Genomic DNA, 20,612 nt, shown 5'->3' with positions numbered 1-20,612 from the left:
CACACACACACACACACACACACACACACACACACACACACACACACCAGAATGCCCAATAAAAGCAACACACAAATGTTCATCAAACTTTTTTTTTTTTTTTAAAGAATATGCATACACATATGTATAGGAACATGTTCATCTCCTCTGAGGTGATCTCTTATTTTGGAGCTAACCAATCAGGGGTAGCCTATCAGGTCCCAGGGCTCCTCCTATCGCCTTCTCTCCAGCTGGGATTACTAGAGAGCACCACCATGGTCAGTATTTTATGTTTTGGAATTGGCCTTAGGTCCTCATGCTTGCAAGGAAAACACTTTATGGTTGAGCCACACTCCCAACAGCCCCATTAAATTTTAAGAATTTTTAAAAACCATACAGCTAAATGATATTGACTCAATCCAACTGAGTTCCAAAGTTAGACTACTAGTAAGTTAGATTATTCTGCTTCATAGTTACGTGCATTATGTGAATAAATGTTCCACACAGGCTTACATGACTTCCATTCACACGCACACATGCATGCAGGCACTCACACCAAGTAAGCCTGATTCTGCTGCAAGATCACAGAGATTCAACAAGTTTTTTTTTTTTTTTTTTTTTTTTTTTAAGATTCATCAAGTTTTAAGGGTAGCAACTGATGCCAAGGATGGCCCAGGAAACTAGCAATGGCCTAAAAACAAACTGCTGCCAGACAGCTCCTGCCAGCTACCAGGAACATGTTAGTGGTTTGTACTGAGCCCAAGGAAGAAAATTCTAATGTTTCCTAAGATAAATATGTTTGCAAGACTCTTGAATCTGAAACTTTTCCTATTTTTGAAGAATTCCAAAGTCTGTTAGAATCCTGACAAGAACACATGTAAATAATTCACTTGATGTTGTATTCATTTGTCAGTCCTTCTGAAATGGGTTTCTAAGTACAGTGGTACAGTGCTTGCTTAGCAAACAGAAAGCCTTGTGTCAGATTCAAGCTGTAGTAAATAAATAAATCCCTAAGATGACAATAAAACATTAGTCTTAAGTTCTTCTGTAAAGGCAAAGAAGTTACAGATAATTTATATTATATCCATGATATACATAAAATACATATATAGTATCTATATAGAACCAAAGTTTCAATTATTTTTTATCTAAAAGAAAAAAATGATCTTACAAGTATTGATTTAATTTAGCAACGTTACAATAAGCTTTTAGGCTGTATCAAGTAAATGCAAAGACATCATTAATCAATATTTTCCTATTAAAAATTTATAGTATTCAGGCTGGCAAGATGGTTCAGCTGGTAAAGTGCTTACTATGTAAGCTTAAAAACCCAGGATCAATCTCTAGAACCCAAATAAAGGTGGAAGAACTGACTCCACGAAGTTGTCCTCTGAACTGCCACATGAGCACCGTAGCCCGTACATGCCCATACACATGAATTATATACACAAGAATAAGATTTAAAATTTTATAATATATAACATTCTGAGATTCCCTACAAAATAACCTACAAAGTGCCTCATATTTCCTACTCATTACTAAATCAGAACTCTGTATAAAAACTGAATTTTGCTCTTCATCCTAATATCCCCCCTAAATATTTTATCTGGAAATGTATCTTCCCCGGTATGTTTATAAATGCTGAAATGTCCTAAATCTAACAATTCTAAATTCTAGTATTCATCCTTGTCCCAAGCTTTACAGTCTACCTTCACCATCGAAGTACAAATTATGTCACTATCATTTCTTTCTTGGAAAGACAAAGGATCATATACTACAGAAAAATATATAGGAAAAAGTTATTTTCAATTAGTTATTTGCCTTATTCAAATTATAGCATAACTCTTGCCAGGACCTTTAGTGTCAGCATATAGAAAGCAAACAGCCACATATTCCATTTTCTACCCTAACAGCTCCAGTAGAAGTCTCCTAGCTTCAAACACTTTTTAAAGATTTACATGTATTTTATGTAATGAGTGTTTTCCCTGTGTGTATGTATGCATCACATGCATTTCCAAGGAGGCCAGAAGAGGATACTGGATCCCCTGGAACTGTAGTTACAGATGGCTGTGAGCTACCATGTGGGTGCTGGGAACTGAACCCAGCTTCCCTGCAAGAGTGTCCAGTGCTCTAATGCTGAGCCATCCATTCAGCCCCTTACTTCATTTCATTCCATTAAGAAGAGATGAGTGGAGCTCATGTTAGATTGTACCCCCTCACCTGATGCTTATTCAGGGCTTGGAACAGCCAGTGTCTCAGGTTCCTTTTCACTGTGATATTCTGTTACATGCAATGACACATACCAACCTCTCATTTTGAAATGAGGAAAATATAAAGCATATAAAACCTGCTCTGAGTCACTGAGGAAGTCATCTACCTGAGCCATAATGCAACCATTAATAAACAGAGGAGGAAAACCAGATTCCCAGCACAGGGTTTGTCCAATTAGCCTACATTTTAATTTCTGGCAGCTCAATAGTAATAACCACATACTCAGTAGCTTTCTAATGAACATCAGGTGAAATATAACCCCAGGGTAGTTTCCAGGCACGGCACATGCTTTTAGGCCCAGCTTGGGAGGTGGGGGCAGGAGGATCAGGAGTTCAAGATAATCTTCAGCAACATCATGAATTTTACACCAACCTAGAATACAAAAGACCCCATCTCACAAAAACAAAAACAACCAACACAAATCTCAACAATAATAAAAAGTTTTCAGGCAACTGTCCCAGGCAAAAACTCATAGTGACTACCATATATAGTACAAGCTATGACATCACAGAATCACTGGGCACCCCTCGGCCCCTACTCCTATGTGAGACACTCTAGTAAGCAGGATGAGCCTGCTCTTTGTCAGTTGTGAAATCAGAAGGCAGTTCCTAATGTCCACATGCCGAGGAGATGATGGTAGAGACTGCCAGGACACCTCCTTCAACGCCTCCCTTAGGACAACCACCACTTCCTGAAATTCCTACTGCTCTACGAAAAATGACAAGTCAGTCTTAGAAAGACTTTCTTCAGATTAAACAAAGCTTTAAAGACTAAACAACACCTTCAGGACTTCAAACTTATACCCCATCAACAATTCAAGGCAAACTTGAATCAACTGAGTTTAAGTTGAAAACATTCCATGTGTAAAAATAGGGGGCAGACATGATAAAAAAACAAACAAACCAACAACAACAAAAAAAAACTGAGTAAAACAGATGAAAATTAAACTTGCATTCTATATGATCCAGTTAGGAACTTAAGATCTCAGTTCAAAATTATAAAAAATAAAAAATAAAAAATGGGGTTTCCTGTAACCCAGGTTAGCTCCATCTATGTAAACAAAGCTGGCCTCAAACTCCTGATTTTTCTGCTCCTACCACACCCACATACTGTGATTAGGCATGTACCACTGCACTCAGTTCAAATTTTATTTTGAGAATTGTGTTATTGTATTTATCTTTTTAAAGAAGAGGACATGCCACAGTTTGCATGTGGAGGTCAGGAAACAACTTAAGGAAATCTGTTCTCTCCTTCCACCGTATGTCGGACACAGACCATAAGGCTTGGCAGCAAGTACCTTTACCTGCTGAGCTGTCTCACCAGCCCCAGTTCAAAATTTCTGAGATTAAAGACAATTGCCCACTACTGAGTACAAGCAAAAGAGACGTTAAAATATACATCCTATTAACTTCAACTTAATTGTAAACTGTGACAAAGGAAGATCACACAATTCTGCTATGAGGAACTAAAGTCAACGGCAAATCCTCACCACCTGTAGAAGAACACGGACTTAACGAGAGAAAGCAGAGCTTACAACTGGCCTACACATGGCTCCAGGGGCTGGATCAGGGAGCTCACAGTGCTTTTATATGACAATCTGAGCTACTCATGTTATTATTCTTTGTTCAGATCAAAACTTCTTCATGCCTCAGTTTTTCTCCCCTATAAGATGGCAAAGAATATCAATCTTTCTTAGGTCAAAGGGTTCTTGCAAAAAAAAAAAAAAGAGAAAGAAAAAAAGAAAAAGAAAAAATATCTAGAGAATACATGTGAAAATTCAATATGTACACCTCACATATTTGTTAATTTTATTAGAATGCAATTTAAAAGGCATTGTTTTAATGATTTCAGTAAGATCCACTCATTTAGCAAATATCAGGTACCCCCAAGTGTGTTGTGGATGTACTTAATGTGTATCTGCTAGACAAATCACAGGCAAGGAAGGAAATTTTAGTAAGTAAAAACAGAACAAAAATTGTGCCTGTGCCATGTTACCAATTATCTTATACTTATTAGAATATACTAATACACTTATACTAGAATATTAACAAATCCTAAACCATATTATATTACGGTTTTATTTGTATACATTTTCCCTTAAAACAATTCTCTAAATATTTATATGACAGAAAAGGGCTAGCCAGGCCTGCTGTTCCATGGCTGAATCCTAACTAAGGGGTTGGAAGGGTGGACACACACACATCCTGACTTTGAGGCAGTCCTGAACTACAAACAAGATCCTGCCTCAAAAATCCTAAATAACTAAGTGAAGGCAGGGGATAGTGCTCTCTGTAAAGCATTTGACAAGCACACATGAGGCCACAGCTGGATTTCTATACTGCATTCATAAATTAAGTAACGAAAAGGCAAAAGACGAGTTCTGTTCCCTAAACTAACTTACCTTGATTCCTTGATTACCCGGTTTCCACAAAAAGTCTGTGAATATGTAACATATGTAAGAACATATAAAATTAAAAGAAGAACATATAAAATTTCAGAGAATTTTTGTTTTGTTTTATTTGAGACAGGGTTTCTCTGTGTAGCCTTGGTTGTCCTGTACTCTGCAGACCAAGCTGGCCTTGAACTCAGACAGATCCACCTGCCTCAGGCTCCCAGAGTGCTGGGATTACAGGCAAGCGCCACCACACCCAGCGTAAGATAGTATCTCAGGTACCTGAGGCTGGCCTCTAATTCTCAAGTGGCTGAGGATGACCTTGAACTTCCAGGCCTCTGGCCTATCTCCTCAGTGCTCCTCAGTGTGTGCTACCATGCCCAATTTTCTGCAGTGCTCAGATTCTGGGGATCAAACACAGGGCGTGGTAGCTGAGCACTCTACCACCTGAGGTATAGCCCTGGCCTGAGAATGCCTGAACAGTGCTTTCCTAACTGTTATTTACTCAGCACAGGGTACTATGAAGACTCAATTTCTACTCCATTTAACCTAAGCCCAGAGTTAGCTGAAAGGCAGCTCACTAGTCCACTCACTGCTTCATTGAACTAGGTGGGCTACAAGTATAATTAACTTCCTGTTCATAGCTAAAGCAGGTCAAATCATCACTAGGTTTGCTAAAGATACAAGAATAATACAAAACAAAGCATAAAATAAACAGAGCCTTCAACAAGCAAATTAGATCACTGCTTCCTTTGTCAAATGAGCCAACTTATCCCAGTCTTAATTACTGTGAGGAGAGTCTCTAAAAGATAATGGGCTTTTGTACAACTAAGGAACCAGTTAAGAAAATAAGGAAAATAATTTCAAAACCCAAATGAAAAAAAGCCAAGTAGAAAGCTTTTCATGGGCTGGAGAGATGGCTCAGAGGTTAGGAACACTGGCTAGCTGCTCTTCCTGAGGTCCTGAGTTCAATTCCCAGCAACCACATGGTAGCTCAAAACCATCTATAATGAGATGTGATGCCCTCTTCTGGGGTGCAGGCATTGTATACATAATAAATAAATTAAAAAAAAAAAAAGCTTTTCATTTTCAAAATAATAATTAAGTCACAACTGTGCATCTGTTACATTACCTATAATCTGTGCAGCTATCCTAGAGTCTACACAAACTTGAGAGAAATGATAAATAGGGTAAAGTGCTAACCTCATACAGCTCCTAGGATTCTGAGAGGAAATAAATACACTCATGTAGCTCAGGCTTCTCAAACTTGATATATGGCTTAGGACGCTCTTGAACTTCTGTTTCCTCTTGTCTTCACCTCCTGAGTAATGCGATTATAGGAATGCACTGCCAAACCCAGAGCTCTAAGCATGTTAGGTAAGCACTCTAACTGATCTTATATCCCTGAAACCAATTCAAATATATTGTGGGAGGACAGCAGGATGGCTCAGTGGGTAAAGACATTTGTGGTCAAGTCTGATGACCTGAGCCCAGTGCTCAGGAGTCACTCGGAGGAAAGGCGATAACAGTCTACCAAGCCTCTGATCCCCACACACACTATGTGGCACACGGTATTCACAGCACACTCACATGTGCAAGCACACATGCACCCTACACAACTTGAAAAATGTAATTTAAAAAATTTAAAAACAAAGCCAGGCATACACCTTTAGTCCCAGCACTGGGTAAGCAGAGGTAGAAGGATCTCTGTGAGTTCGAGGCCAGCCTGGTTTACAGAGCAAGTTCCAGAACAGTCAAGGCTACAGCGCAAAACCCTGTCTTGAAACCACCACCACCCCCACCACCCCCAGAAAAAAAAATCTCTGTCTCTGCCTTCTGAAAACCTGCCCAGGGTAATAAATGTAATAAGGACAATGGGGTGGGCGTGGTTAGTGGCATAGGCAAGTGGATGTCTCTTAGTTTCAGGCCAGCCTAGGTGAGACTCTGTCTCAAAAACCAAAAATTAAAAGAAAAAAAAAAGGCACCAAGCCAGGTGTGGTAGCATTACCTTTAATCCCAGTAGTCTTGAGGTAGAGGCAGGAGGATCTCTATGAGTTTGAGGCCAGCCTGATTTACAGCGAGTTCCAGGACAGTAAAGACGACATAGTGGGACTCTGTCTTAAAACAACAACAAAACCTAATACTAAACTAAAAAGAAAAAAAGCACCCCATCATTTGTGTTCCAAGTAAAAGAAAAACTATAAATGTCTTGGAAGAAAAATGCTATTCCTTACTTACTTGGAAGGTACAGATCTCATGATACACCTCTGACATTTCTTCGTTTCATCTTAAGTTTTATCTACTCTTCAGAAGCCATGGTTGGGTTTTAACAAACATAGCAAACACGATACCTCTGGAATCTCATCTAATTCTGATTTCTATTCCCCACCCTTTCTGTCCTCAGTACTGAGATTTGAACCCAGGGTCTAGAGCATGCTAGGTAAGCACTCTGCCTTTGACCTACATTTCTAGTTTTGGCTCCTCCTTTCTATGCCACAGACAAACTTGTCATAGGTCTCTAATCTATCGGGCACTTTCCATGAAGTACAAGTTGTCTGAAGTTCCTGTATTAAACATAGTACAAGCTTTCCTCACTTATAGGAAAAGAACTAGAAGACTTTACATCTGAGAGAAGTGAGGCCTGGGAAGACATAGTAAGGGTTAGCCTCATACAGTTAAGTTGCACTTTAGTTCATATCATAAATAATGAAGCAACTGCACTTTATAAAATACATTATGAAGCCAAAATTGCTCTGGAAGAGAAAGATGGTCTGAAGGCTTGTTCCTTGTTTGTTAAAGTCCTAGGGAAAGTGAACTGAGGGCAGGGTGGAAAGAAATAAAGACGCTTCCAGAATCTGTAAGAAGACAGTAATAGTACAGCTAATTTTAAATGCCTTTATCTTTTTTGTTTGTTTGTTTATTCAACATCAGTCTTCTTAGAATTCAAACAAATCTGGTAGCATGTTTCTCTAAATTGAGTGAACCTCTTAACTGTCTAACTACTACTCAGTAATTCTAAGAAACTCTGCATATATAAAAACATCCAACATATTATACTAACCTTAGATAGAGAAAAAATGAAATTATATGAACATTTTTTTTTTTTTAAATATCGTGTCATATGATTTTTAAAACTGTCTCCAAAGAACTCAAGGGAACAAAACAAACAGCCTCCTCAGAGCTTCCTCAGCATAGCCTGGAAGACTTTCTACCACAACTGTTCCTTTTTTTCAAAGACAGGGTCCTTGGATGTAGACCTGGCTATCTTGAAACCCAGAGACCTACCTGCCTCTATGTCTCCAGTGCTGGAACAGAACTGCAAAACAAAGGTCCACAATGTCAAAAAAAAAAAAAAATAAATAAAAAAATAAAAAAAAATAAAAAAAAAATAAAATAAAAAATAATAATAAAAAAAAAAAAGGTCCACAATGTCAAATTTCAACCATCAAGGCCATTGTGAGGTGGAGTAGCTGCTGTTACAGACTATGAAGCTTCTCTTGTCTCTATGCACGGGAAACTTAGGGAACTCTGCAAACATGCTGCTGACTGCGGTGCATTTTGATAACATGGTATATATTTACCCACATACGTAAGGTTGAGCAAGTGAGCACACTAACACAGCACGCACTTAAGTATTAGGCTCCATCAGATGCCACTGTAAGCTCAGATGCCTCTGCTCCATCTATGCCCACACCAAACACTGCAAGAAAGCAAACAATGCTCAGGAAAAACAAGATGCTGTGTGACCTGTTGGATACAGGTCAACAGCTAAATACATCACTTAGTGAGAATGATTTAACTTTATATGACACTAAATCATTTCTTCACCTTCTTGAGAATGACGAATATACGGACTATAAAACTAGGATAAAAGGAAATTAAATGCTGAGCCTGGGATGAAAGTTACGACTAATATGTTAAATGTCACAGAAACCTAAAAAGAAAGTTCCACGGCTAAAGAAATTGTTTTAAATTGCTGATATCATCCAACATGTTAAAAACTAAGGAGCTGGGAAGTCACTTAAAGTCATAATGAGAAGGTTTAAGTGGATTTACTCAAGGATCTTCATTATACTGTTTGGTCCTATTAGAAAAGCTCCTGTTCTAGAATCTAGTAAGGTCTTGACTAACAAACTAGTCCTTTCCAACGCTGTCATAAGAAAATAAAGATATGTGCCACACGAGGTACTGGAGCCTCAAGCACAGAGAACTAAATTCTTTGTCAAGTGCAGTTTACAATCTAAGAGAAGTAATATTAAAAAATAACCGCAACAGATTATTTTTTAAATAGGGGTAGGAGTAAGGACACCACTAGAAGTAGTGAACGGAAACTGTGAGAATGACAGGAGATAAGGGCTCAGACTCTGTCAATAATGCAAATTATGCTAATGTTGAAGACAGAAGAGAAAATGGGAAGAGTGAGTTCACTATGGCCTGGGTACATTATAATCATCATGTTAAAATTAGATCTACCTAATTTCCAGTTTTTATTAATCATTAATAGTATTAATTATTAATAATCCCCTATCAAAATCAGACCTATGTAATTTCTAGCTCTAGGAAAACTGCAGAGGCTACAGCCCAAGAAAATGAAAAAAACCCAGGGTCACAGACAATCCCAGACTGTGATCCATCTGTAAGACTTTTTTTAAAAAAGTCAATTCCAGGGCTGGAGAGATGACCAAGAGGTTAAAAGCACTGTCTGGCTAAGCTTCTAGAGGTCCTGAATTCGATTCCCAGCAACCACATGTTGGCTCACAACCATTGGTTCCTCTTCGGACATGCAGACTATATGCAGGCAGAATACTGTGTACATAATGTCTTTAAAAAGGAAAAAAAGAAAAACTTTAAAAAAATTTCAAAAAGTCAATGCCAAAGGAAAAAGAAAGGGGTTCTTCTAGATCTTAAAAGACTGAAGAAAAAAATCATATGTAATGCCTCAATACCAACAAAATCCAGTTTTGGGGGGAAGTTATATAAAAGTATTTGGAGAGAAATGGGGCATCTAATTATGGAATAGATCTTGGTGAACACAAAGGATAAAAATCCAAGTTTTAGGCATAATCATAGCAACATGGCAGGAACTTTACTTTTTTAGAGGTGCATGTTGGGAATGTAAAATGCCTTGCTTACTTTCATAGTTAAAACAAAGGAAAAAAAAGGCACATCATTTAAAAGGAAATACAAAGAGCTGAGGATGTATCTTAATTAGTAGAGTACTGCCTAGCATGGTCACAGCCCTGGGTTTGATCGCCTCAACTGCAGGAAACTAAATGTGGTGGAGAGACGGGACGATCAGATATTCTCAATAACACAAGTCACAAGCAGGCTGGGTGTGGGCAACAAGACCCTAGTACTTCAAAAAAAGAAATATAATTCATAATTTGTCTAATCTAGATGGCAAAAATTTGACTGGAGAGATGGCTTAGTCAATAAAATACATGATGTTCAAGCATGAGGACCTGAGTTAGAACCCAAAAGCCATTAAGAAAATCAAGGGCAGCAGTGCATGTCTGTAATCCCAGCCCGAGGCAGATGGAGATAAGAGGACTAGGCAGCCAGCCTAGCCAAACCAGCTAGCTCCAAGTGCAGGAGCAGAACCTGATTCAAAAACAAGAACTTTGTATTTAACCTCTGCCCTCACAAGCTTTGAGCTCTCCTGAAATGCCTTTTTCTTTCCTTAGATCAGTCTCCTCTGCACAAAGAACACCATTCTTTCTTTTTGAGACAGGGCCTCACTATGTAGCACTGGTTGACCTCTAATTTCACATCCACCAGCCTCTGCCCCTTGAATGCGAGGATCAAAGGACTGTGCCACCATGCCTGGCATTAAAAACAAACTTCTTATACCACCTCTCTGACCCTGTTCCCTGCTTTTCTTTGCACTTTTCTAATGTTGTTTTCATTGCTGTGGGGATTTTTAAAGCCTTAATTATTTAAATGTATGCCTCCTCCAGTAACCATAAGCTACTTGATTACCTCAGAGCTGGCCTTACTTGTAACTCTGGTTACACAGATAGCTTCAAGTACACTGAGTCAGAATAACGGAGGTCTACTTTTTCATTTAAAAGTTTCAGGAAAAGCCAGACATGGTCACACATGCCTGTAGAGTTGGATACCAGCCTGGGTATCATACAATGAATCTGTCTGAAATAAGCTCTTGAAAGACACATCTTGACTTCCCTAGGAAATAAAATGTCTACCCTAAATGAAGGGCATACAACTTTATAAACTAGACACAGCCCACAGTGTGGATGCTATATGAGCCAATCAAAGAAGTATGCCCTAGTAGGTATCAAATCTAGTTTACAATAAACACAAAGTCATCTAACCATTTTCCTGGGATGGTAAGTACTCAATTAGAAGAGCCCCAAATCACTCCATTACCATTCAGTCACTGGCTAGGGCTGTACTTCAGCTGGAAAATGCTTACTCTGTATACAATAAGGCCCTGGCTTAAAATCTCCAGCAACACACACACACACACACACACACACACACACACACACACACACACAATATTCCCTCAGCCCAGTCTTATGGAAGTATTTAAGATTCCACACTCAAGTCAAATTCATGCAGCTTCACTTCAGTTTCCTTAGCCATCTAATTTAACAGAAATTCCATTTCAGAAAGCAGCTGTTATGGTTTGAATATGAAATGTCCCCTATAGGCTTATGCTAAAGGCTTGGTCCCAGCTGGTGGTACTATTTTAGGAGGGGGTGGAAACTTCAGGAGATGGGACCAGGAGGGAGAAGGCAGGTCACCTATAGCCTGACTTATCTTGCCCTTCCCCTCTCCTCTCTGTTTCCATCTGCCATTAGGTAAACAGCTTTCATTACACCATCTCATTAGTGAAGATGTTCCCTCTCACCTCAGGCCCAAAGTAATGGAGCAGCCACCCATGAACTTTGAAACCCTGAATCAAAATGAACCCTTCCTCTTTGGTTCAGCAATATAAAAGTACCTCTGATAAGGAAGCAATGGTGAAAAATTTTTAAAATTTTACTGTAAACATGCAAAATTATGGTATTTTTATATTACAACACCCAATATATACTCAGCAATATCTAATCTCTCTGCTCAATGTCAGTACATTTAAAAACAAAACAAAACAAAGAGAAAAAAAAAAAACAAAAAACCGTTGGGCTAGCAAGATTAGCTCAGTGGGAGAGGCTTTTCACCACCTGGACAACACAAGCCTAGTGACCTGAGTTCATTTCATAGAACCCACATAGAGATAAGAGAGAGCAGACTCTACAAAGCTGTCCTCTGACCTCCACACATTACCCACCCACACAATAATAAATAAGTAACATGATTTTTGCCAACTGCAAGTCAAGTAGTTAACACAAGAATAACACATGTTGACTGTTTCTGGCCAACATGCACACACCTTTAAGTACAAATGCATTAGAAATTCTCAATCTACTGTCCCTGACCTATCAGTCAATCATGAGGACTTGGTGGTAGCTGGTAGCCTAGTACTGCCCAATAAGGAGAAATATGGCAAGCATATTAAGAGGACAAGAAGATCAGGTCTGGTACCCACCAAATGAAGATAAACCACATAGATGGTCTAGGATAAGAAAAAAAAAATCACTAAATTCATCATGTCCAACTAATTTGACTGTATTCCTTAACCTAAATCAACCCAACTCTTTCTTCAGCAAAACTTCACTTTGCTTAAACCCAAAACAGACAGCTAATTTATGAAGCAAAAGTTTACTACTAGTGATTAGCACTCAATAATCATTCATTAAATAATGCCTGAAGTGCCGTTAGAAGTAGCTGTGAAAGCTATGTACTACAGCAGGAACACCAAGATTCAACTAAAGTCCCTCCATAAAGAAGGGATTTGTCCAAAAGAAAAAAAGACAACCAAAGTCAGGAACACACACACCTATCATTCCTAGATTAGAGCTTTTATTAAGCTTCTTAAACTGGGGGTGGTGGTGGTGGTGCGCACCTTTACTCCCAGTACTTGCAAGGCAGAAGCAGGTCAACCTGAGTTTGAGGCCAGCTTCGTCTACAGAGGGAGTTCCAGGACAACCACGGCTACACAGAGAAACCCTGTCTCAAAAAAACAAAATAATAAACAAAGAAATAAAATTTGAAAATCCCTTTCAACATTAGTTGGGAATAGGCTCACAACTATTCCTCCACTTGAGATGTTCTCTCTTGCAGTGTATGAACATGTCCTTTTGTTTTGTTTTGTTAATACATAAGTTATTTTTATTCTATGTTTACTGGTGTTTTGCCTGCATGTATGTCTCTGTGAGGGTGTCAGAGCCCTGGAGTTACAGAGAGGTGTGATCTGCCATATGGGTGTGCTAAGAATTGAACCCAGGTCCTCTGGAAGAGCTGCCAGTGCTCTTAACCACTAAGACACCTCTCCAGCCACAGCACCCCACATCCTTTTTTAGGTGGACTCTCACTGAAGCCCAACTGGTCTTGAACTTGCTATATAGTTGAAAATGACCTCCAATTCTTGATTCTCCTTTCCCCACCTCCCAAGTGCTAGGACAGCATGTGCTGTCAATCACACCTGGCTGATGGCTCAGGGGTTAGGAGCACACACTTCTCTTACTGAGTTTGAGTCCTGAACCCACATCAGGTGCCTCCCAAACACCTCTAATTCCAGCTCCAGAGAGAGCCAACACGTTTGGCCTCTACAGGCACCTGTACAGACATACACACATATTCCCCCCCCCCCCCCGCAGAGACAGGGTTTCACTATGTAGCTCTGGCTATCCTCAGAAAATCACAGAAGTCTGCCTGCCTCTGCCTCCCATGTTGGGATTAAAGGTGCGCACCATCGTGCCTGGCCTAGAACATGTTTTGAAAACCAGCTTTTTCCTTAGTCTGAGCACTTTGTTTTGTTTTTTTGAGACAGGATCTCATGTAGTATAGAATGGACTCAAACTAGCTATGGAGGTGAGGATAAACTTGAACTCCTGATCCTCCTGCCTCCACACCCCCAAGTGCTGGGATTAAGGGCATGTGTTAACACACCCAGCTTCTGACCACTTCAACAGCTTCTCTTCCCAGAGTCATGCTGCTGAGGTCACTTGGTTTCCTTGCTATTCCACTGCTCGTGTGGTTACAGGACAGTTCATTATCTGCCTATACTACACTGCAGTTCTTTCATGTGTGCACATTATACTTTCCTAAAACGATTAGGATTCCTTAAAGATTTTTGATGACCCCAGGAAAAATCATCTCTTGATAAAGAAGCTGAAATGAAGCTGGACGGTTCAATAGTTAAGCTACCTGGCACGTTACATGTGTCTGTTAACTCTAGTTCTAAAGATTTCCAGACACACATGCAAAGCACACAACCATATGCATTTACACACACACAGGCAAAACACTCAAATACATCAAATAAAAAAAAATTTTTTTAAGGAAGCTGAAATGGAGCCAAGAAAGGGTGGCATAATCCTCTCATTTCAACATTTAGAAGGTTAAGGCAAGAAGGATCTTTAGTTCAAGGGCCAGCCTGGGCTACATAATGAGCCTGCTTCATAACAGCAAGTGTTGGAGATGTAGCTCAGTGGTAGAGCTTGGCGTATGCAGGCACCAATTTGCATTGAGGAAAAAAAAAGTCTCAAGTGAGTTCATGGAAAAGACCTCAGTGCTAATAACCTTCCCCAGATCAAAGGAAGTAAGCCTGGGAGTTTCCTATTCCTAACTGAGAAGATAAAGTGCTCCTTAATGGACTAATGAATTACTGCTTACAGATCTATGTATTTATTCATCATCAAGGGATAGATATAGAAGTATAGTTAAAACTCAAAGTAAAATGAAAGAAAATGAATTAGACTTTATTAAAATTTGCACAGATGTATCTAACATAAAGTTCCAGCATCACAGAGGCAAAGGACTTGAACAAACATTTTCCCAAAAAAATATAAATGGCCACTAAGTACATAAAAGTTACTGAATAACAGCACTCATCCAGGAGGCCAAACCAAACCTCAAGAACATAGCATTTCACAACCTCTAGAGTTGTGATGTTCTTTAAAATGGAAAATAGCAAGTGCTGGTAAAGAGGAAGAAAAATTGCAGAAAGACTTCAGGTAGGAATGTAAAACAGCATGGTCTCTATAAAAAAAAAAGTCTGGGAAGTCCTCAAAAAGATAAATAGAATTGTCATAATCCCCCAATAGTTCTACTTCTAGGTATCTTTAAAAAAGAAATGAAAATATATATCTATACAACCAAAGTTCATGAATGCATTTGCACCAAAATGTAGAAACTTAAAGACAAAGCAACAGATGGTTAGATAGAAAACGTGTACATACATATAATATATGAGTATTATTCAATCATAAAAAGATTAAATACTGACAGCTGTTACAGGATGAACCCAGAAAAGATTATGCTAAGCGAAATAAACCACAAAGAAAAGAATATTATGTGATTCCATTTATATGAAACATCCCGAACACATATAGCCATGGTTTTATTTTTTTTTTAAGTACATTATGGTTATCAGAGGTTGAAAAAAGAGGGGAGAGACTCAGTACCTGAAAAAGAAATATGGATTTGGACAGTGATGAGAGATATATATCACTGTGTGAACTTCACTTAAATACGGTTAGCCAGGTGTGGTGCACTAATTCAGCACTCGGGAGAGGCAGAGGCAGGCCTCTGAGTTTGAGGGCAGCCTGGTCTAAAGAGTCAGTTCTAGGACATAGAAAGACCTTCTTTTGAATAACAGTAACAAAACCAAACACAAGAAAAAAGATTAATAACACGTTTTATGTAGTATATTATATGTAATTTCTTAAATAAATTTAGAACAAAAGAAAAGAAGGCTATTTACTTTTAGCCCTGAATAAAGAGCTCTCACTGCTGTTAGAAGTTATGTGATATCCAGGACATCACTTAGTTTCTTCAGGCTTCAGTCTTCATCGACAGTACAGAAGTGACTGCCATCCATCTCAAAAGACCTGTGGACTCAATGCCTCTATTAATCCTTTAGCATAGGACTTGTTACATAATAAATACCAGATAAACTGTAGACTTTATTATTCTAAATCACTGTTACTCACTGAGTAGGTGTCTGTAAGGCTGCTATAAATAGGTATCTAAAAGAACTCCACGATGATGCAGAGCCATTCTGAAGTACATGTCCAGCATTTGGCTGGCTTCTTGAGAACCTAGGAACTTGCAGATACCAGGACCAGTTCAGTTCTCTTGTGTCACTGAAGAGTCCACTTAAAGAGATGAACTAAGAAAATAAGCACACTGGCTGTCCTCAATTCATTGTATTGATGGTCTCCATATTTACTTTAAAAAAAAAAAAAATCGTAAAGGAGCCAGAGTAGAGACCCCTGTGTTCAATCCCTGGGACAAACATGGTGGAAGGAGAAAGCCAAAAGTTGTTTGTCATCTACCATGTATGTGTGCAATACACACAGAGACACAGACACACACCCTTACTCTTGTCTACTGGTCCTAAGTACCAAGTCCAGCTTCACAATGTCATCATTAAAAAGAGAACCATAGAGAATATACTATATTAAAGGGGGAAAAAGCCACAAACTGGCCATGGTGGCACACAGCTTTAACCCAGCACTAGGGAAGCAGAGGCAAGCAGATCTTTTTGAGTTTAAAGCCAGCCTGCTCTACAAATTGAGTCCAGGACAACCAGGGCTCTGTTACACAGAGGAACCCTGTTTGGGGGTATCATGAGTTGGGGGCGGGGCAGCCACAACCATAGGAGACTACAGGTTTGGAGAACACTAAATTAGATAATCTTAAATCTATAATAAACATGCCTTGTTGAAAATTTTAAGCATAAAAAAAGCCTAAATAGCTTAAAACTCAAATCTGAATTCTAGACAATGTAAACCAGAAGGAAAACTACAGAAACATTAATAACTCAAACAGTAACACAAATTTTAGTGTGAGAATTAAGCTATCTCCATAGTGTTATGATGTTTTGTAAGAATCCTCCAAATCCCTTCACAGACATAATCTAAGTAATAAGGCTTTTTGGATAATTTTACACTCATAGCAAAAATACTTTAATCCAGAAGGAAAAGGAAAGTACAATATCCAAGTATGTTAAATCATATTTATTATGAATCAGTGGACTTTTGGAAAGGCCGGAGTCATTCTAAAATGGTGGTGCTCACACAGCATTAATAAATGTTAACTGTCATGAAACATACCTAAAGGCTGCTCTATAAACTCCATGTCGACACAAATGTTATAACTCAATATATCCAGATTAAAACTGCTAATTTTTGAAAAGTTAAGATCTTTGCTAGCACCCTTAGGAAAAAAAAAATCATTCCCTTTCAAACAAACAACAAAAAAAGAATTGCTAACATGTTAACCTGAAACACATAGCACAGTAACATTCTGTTGTTTTTTTGGTGACAGAGTTTTGTAGCCAGGACTGGCCTGGACCTTAAGATCCTCCAGCAACAGCCTCCCAAGCTCCTGGCTCCACAATTAGCTCTTACCTCTCACAACAGCAATGGAGAAGAAAGGCTTCCAAAATTAAATTCCAGAAAAAACTCTTTCATCCCCCACAGACCCTCCTTCTGCCAGCTACATCAGGGCTATCCCATTCCTTTCCCCAGAAGAAATAGGCAGTACTCCCTTTTTCATAACTCTTTTGTTTTCTGAGACAGGGTTTCTCTGTGTGCCCAGGCTGTCCTGGAACTCAATCTTTGATCAGGCTGGCCTTGAACTCACAGAGATTCACCAGCCTCTGTCTCCTGAATACTGAGATTAAAAGTGTGCACCACCACACCCGGCTGGTACTCCCTTTTTAAAAAACTTTTTTTAGAAAAACATAACAGTTTATGGTCCAGAAAACTTAAATGCTGAAAGAAACAGACACTATAACTAACTGGATGCCACTGGTATTAATTATCTAAAGCTAGGATTTCATGCATCTAAAAGCCCATGCTAGTAATGTGATTGGATCCTATGCTGCACAGCCAAAAGGGTTAAACTGGCTCATTCATGTAACAGAAAAAAAAAAAAAAAAAAGGCATATTATAATTTTAACATATGTGAAAGTTAATTAAACCGGATGCTAGTTAAGTACTAGCAAACTTAACTAGTACCACCTGACCACCAATCTGCCCTTAGCCCAGTGTTTTTAATCTCATCCTTTCTATACTTGGGCTTTGTTTTCACAGAGGACCTCACCAAGTAAATAGGCTGTGACAAAGGAGCATTTCAATGGACTACTTTTTCAAGACCACGTTCACCGACTTTTCTAATTATTTGTTCAACATTCAGTGCCAGAAATTTTAGTGAAGCGACATGGCTAAACATCACGTAGACGAGGAAATTTCTAGTATAAAAGTTGGGTGCACAGAATTCACGGGCAGAGCTTAAGAGACAGGGCAGGATCCTGGTCTCAAGGTGCGAAAAGGTGCGACCCCGCCTATTCCCAAGCAACTAAACAACTTAAAAGATAACTGCATCCGAGGTGAAGGTACCCAATATAAGATTTGAATCAAATCAAAGCTATCTTTGCCATTCTCCGGTAGCTCTTTTCTTCAACGTTCGAACTTCCACACATTCTATATAATGAATGGGCTCGGTACGTTCAGGGTCACTCAAAAGTAGAATTAATCTATCTGTTCCAACTACTAAGAAGGGAATTAACGAGCCTTTTCTCACCGCGGTTACTACCACCGTGAAGCGCGAGCCGGGTCGGAAAAACTTTTACTCAAAGCATTGATCTTATACGGGGGGTACTTTCATCCTGCACGTTTCCCTTTTACGTAAGACACATCGGAATTTGACTAGTGCGCCCCGACGGCACTCTGGGCTAACGCCTCTGGCAGCAGCAGAGAGCCACGTTTTCCCCGGGCCGATCCTCTGCCCCCCTCCTCCTTAAAACACTGCCCACGGCCACTTGAGACTTCCCCAGCCTGCCTCGAGAAACTGGAACCAACCGGGGCGGCTGTCATCCGAAACTCGGGAAAGCTGAGCCGGGCCAACTCTGCCGACGCGGGAAGGGCTTGGGGGGTGCGGCGGGGCCCGTCGGGGGGCACTCGGGGCTGCCGCCTCTCCCCGGCCCCCGCGGGCCGCCATCCCGCCGCTCTCCTCGGGCCGTAGTGGCCCCCCAGCCAGGCCTAGGCCCGCGGCCCCGCGTGGGGCCCGAAGCGCGTGGCGGGGCCGACGCAGAGCAGGAACGACAAAGGGGCGCGGGGTCGGGACAGGTGGCCGTCGCCGCGAACAATGGGGGGCCGCGGCCGCCCCCTGGCGCCACCTACCTCCCGTGCCGTCCGAGTTCTCGTTGAGGCTGCCCGAGGAGTCGTGCTGGGCGCCCACGCACCCGCCCATGGGGCCGCGGCCGCCACCTCAGGGCGCTCGTCCCGGCCGCCGCCTCAGCCTGCTCCGACGCCGCCGCCTCGGGCCAGGCGCCGCTCTCTCGCCGCTCAGCCTCCGCCCCCTCGCCGCTCCTCCCACCGCCTCGCCCGGCCCCTTCCTCCGCGCCCACCTCTACCTCAACCCCCCGGGCCGCCCAGCCCGCAGGCCCGGCCCGCGTGCAGCCCTCCGCTCCCGCTCGGCCCCGCCAGGCCGGGCTCGACCCATCCCGGGCGGGCCGCAGTGCCCGCTTGCCCCTCGCCTTCCCGCGACCCTCGCGTCTAGGCGAGACCCGCCGCCGCCGCCCGGCAGCCAGGCCCCATCGCCCCCGCCCGCGGCGCCGCCCTCAGCCCGGCTCGGCCTGCGCTCGGCCGGCCCGCCTGGAACGGCCGCGAGGGGCGGAGCTGCGCGCCGATTGGCTGCAGGCGTCCCGGGGGCGGGGAGTTCCGAACGGAACCGAGCGGAGCCGAGCGCCCGAGGCCGGGAGGGTAGGGGACAAGTGGAGGTGGGCCGGAAAGAAGGGGAGGACCCAAGTGAGGACGAAGTGGCCCTCTCGGAGGTGGGGCTCCTGATGAGGCGGGTGGAAGGGGGTATCCAGAGGGAGCCGTGGGAGTCTCGGGGTCGTGGGCGGGCCGGGGCGTGATTGGAGGTGTTGGCCTGACCACTAGTCCCTGTACCCCTTGAATTTCTGGAAGCAGCGGGCTGACCACCGACTCTGAGCTTCCCTTGACTCCCGGTCTGCAGACCCTGCCATCATTGTGGCCGCCTGGTAGAGGTGTTCTCAGATTGCGCAGGCCTGCTATCCCGTGCCCGGAGCGAAGGGGCACGGGTGTGTGTGTCGTTCCCATAGGCTTCATTATAGACAATACTACTACTCTAGAACCTGGCGTTAGACATCTTAAGTCGTCTTTTGAACAAAGTGAAGTATTAATATTCTGCTTTTTATGAACTAGAATTTGGTACACTGACCACGCCCAACATTCTTGGCGGTTACCATCCCAACCTAAGCCAAACTGTTAATGGCCCCTTTGGAGTTGTGCTTCTTGCTACGGCGCCTAACATTTTTATCGGCCTGCTTGGGTCTTTGAAAGCTTTTTCTTTTTTCTTTCTTTCTTTTTCTTTTTCTTTTTTTTTAAATGTCTAAGCTGTTTTAACTAGGTTCCACTTTTATGCCAGACTTTCCTTTTATAAAACCCTGGGTCAGCTTTTGCTTAGCATTAAAAAAAAAAAAAAAAAATTTTTTTTTAAAGTGAAATACCTACGGAAGAGACACTCTGCTTCTTAGGATTTGCATTTAAATATATTCTCGTGCACTGCTGGTGGGAGTGTAAATTGGTTCAATCATTTTGCAAAGGTTTGGCAGTGCCAATCAACAGCTTTAAAAATGTTCGTACCGTTTGAGTGGGGGTTATTTCACATCTGGGAATCTAGCTCACAGAAACAGTCCAAAATAAGATTTGGGGCCTGGTATTCATTTGATAGGCAGGCAAAAATGAAGGTTAAACAAACAAAGCTCTGCATTTATATGAAAGCACAGAAATGGCTCAGAAATAGAAGTCCACTATTTTGGGCTTAATGGTGAAGAAGCTTTATCCTGATTGTAGTCCTGAGCACTGGG

General features: G+C 41.3%; 1 protein-coding gene across 1 annotated transcript in view; it reads right to left on the bottom strand.

The window, feature by feature from the left end:
- The window catches only part of Ubtd2 (ubiquitin domain containing 2), a 60,904-nt gene extending 41,626 nt beyond the window's left edge, over positions 1-19,278 (bottom strand). The window contains exon 1 of the mRNA XM_055604850.1: positions 18,901-19,278. Within this exon, the coding sequence (XP_055460825.1) occupies positions 18,901-18,970 (70 nt within the window). The 5' untranslated portion in view covers positions 18,971-19,278. The remainder of the gene's footprint in view (positions 1-18,900) is intronic.
- Between the last annotated feature and the right edge of the window lie 1,334 nt (positions 19,279-20,612).

The sequence above is a fragment of the Psammomys obesus genome, unplaced genomic scaffold (genome assembly GCF_907164565.1).
Source record: "Psammomys obesus unplaced genomic scaffold, mPsaObe1.curated_primary_1811, whole genome shotgun sequence".
NCBI classification, from domain to species: domain Eukaryota; kingdom Metazoa; phylum Chordata; class Mammalia; order Rodentia; family Muridae; genus Psammomys; species Psammomys obesus.
This window is presented reverse-complemented; position numbering and strand designations above follow the sequence as displayed.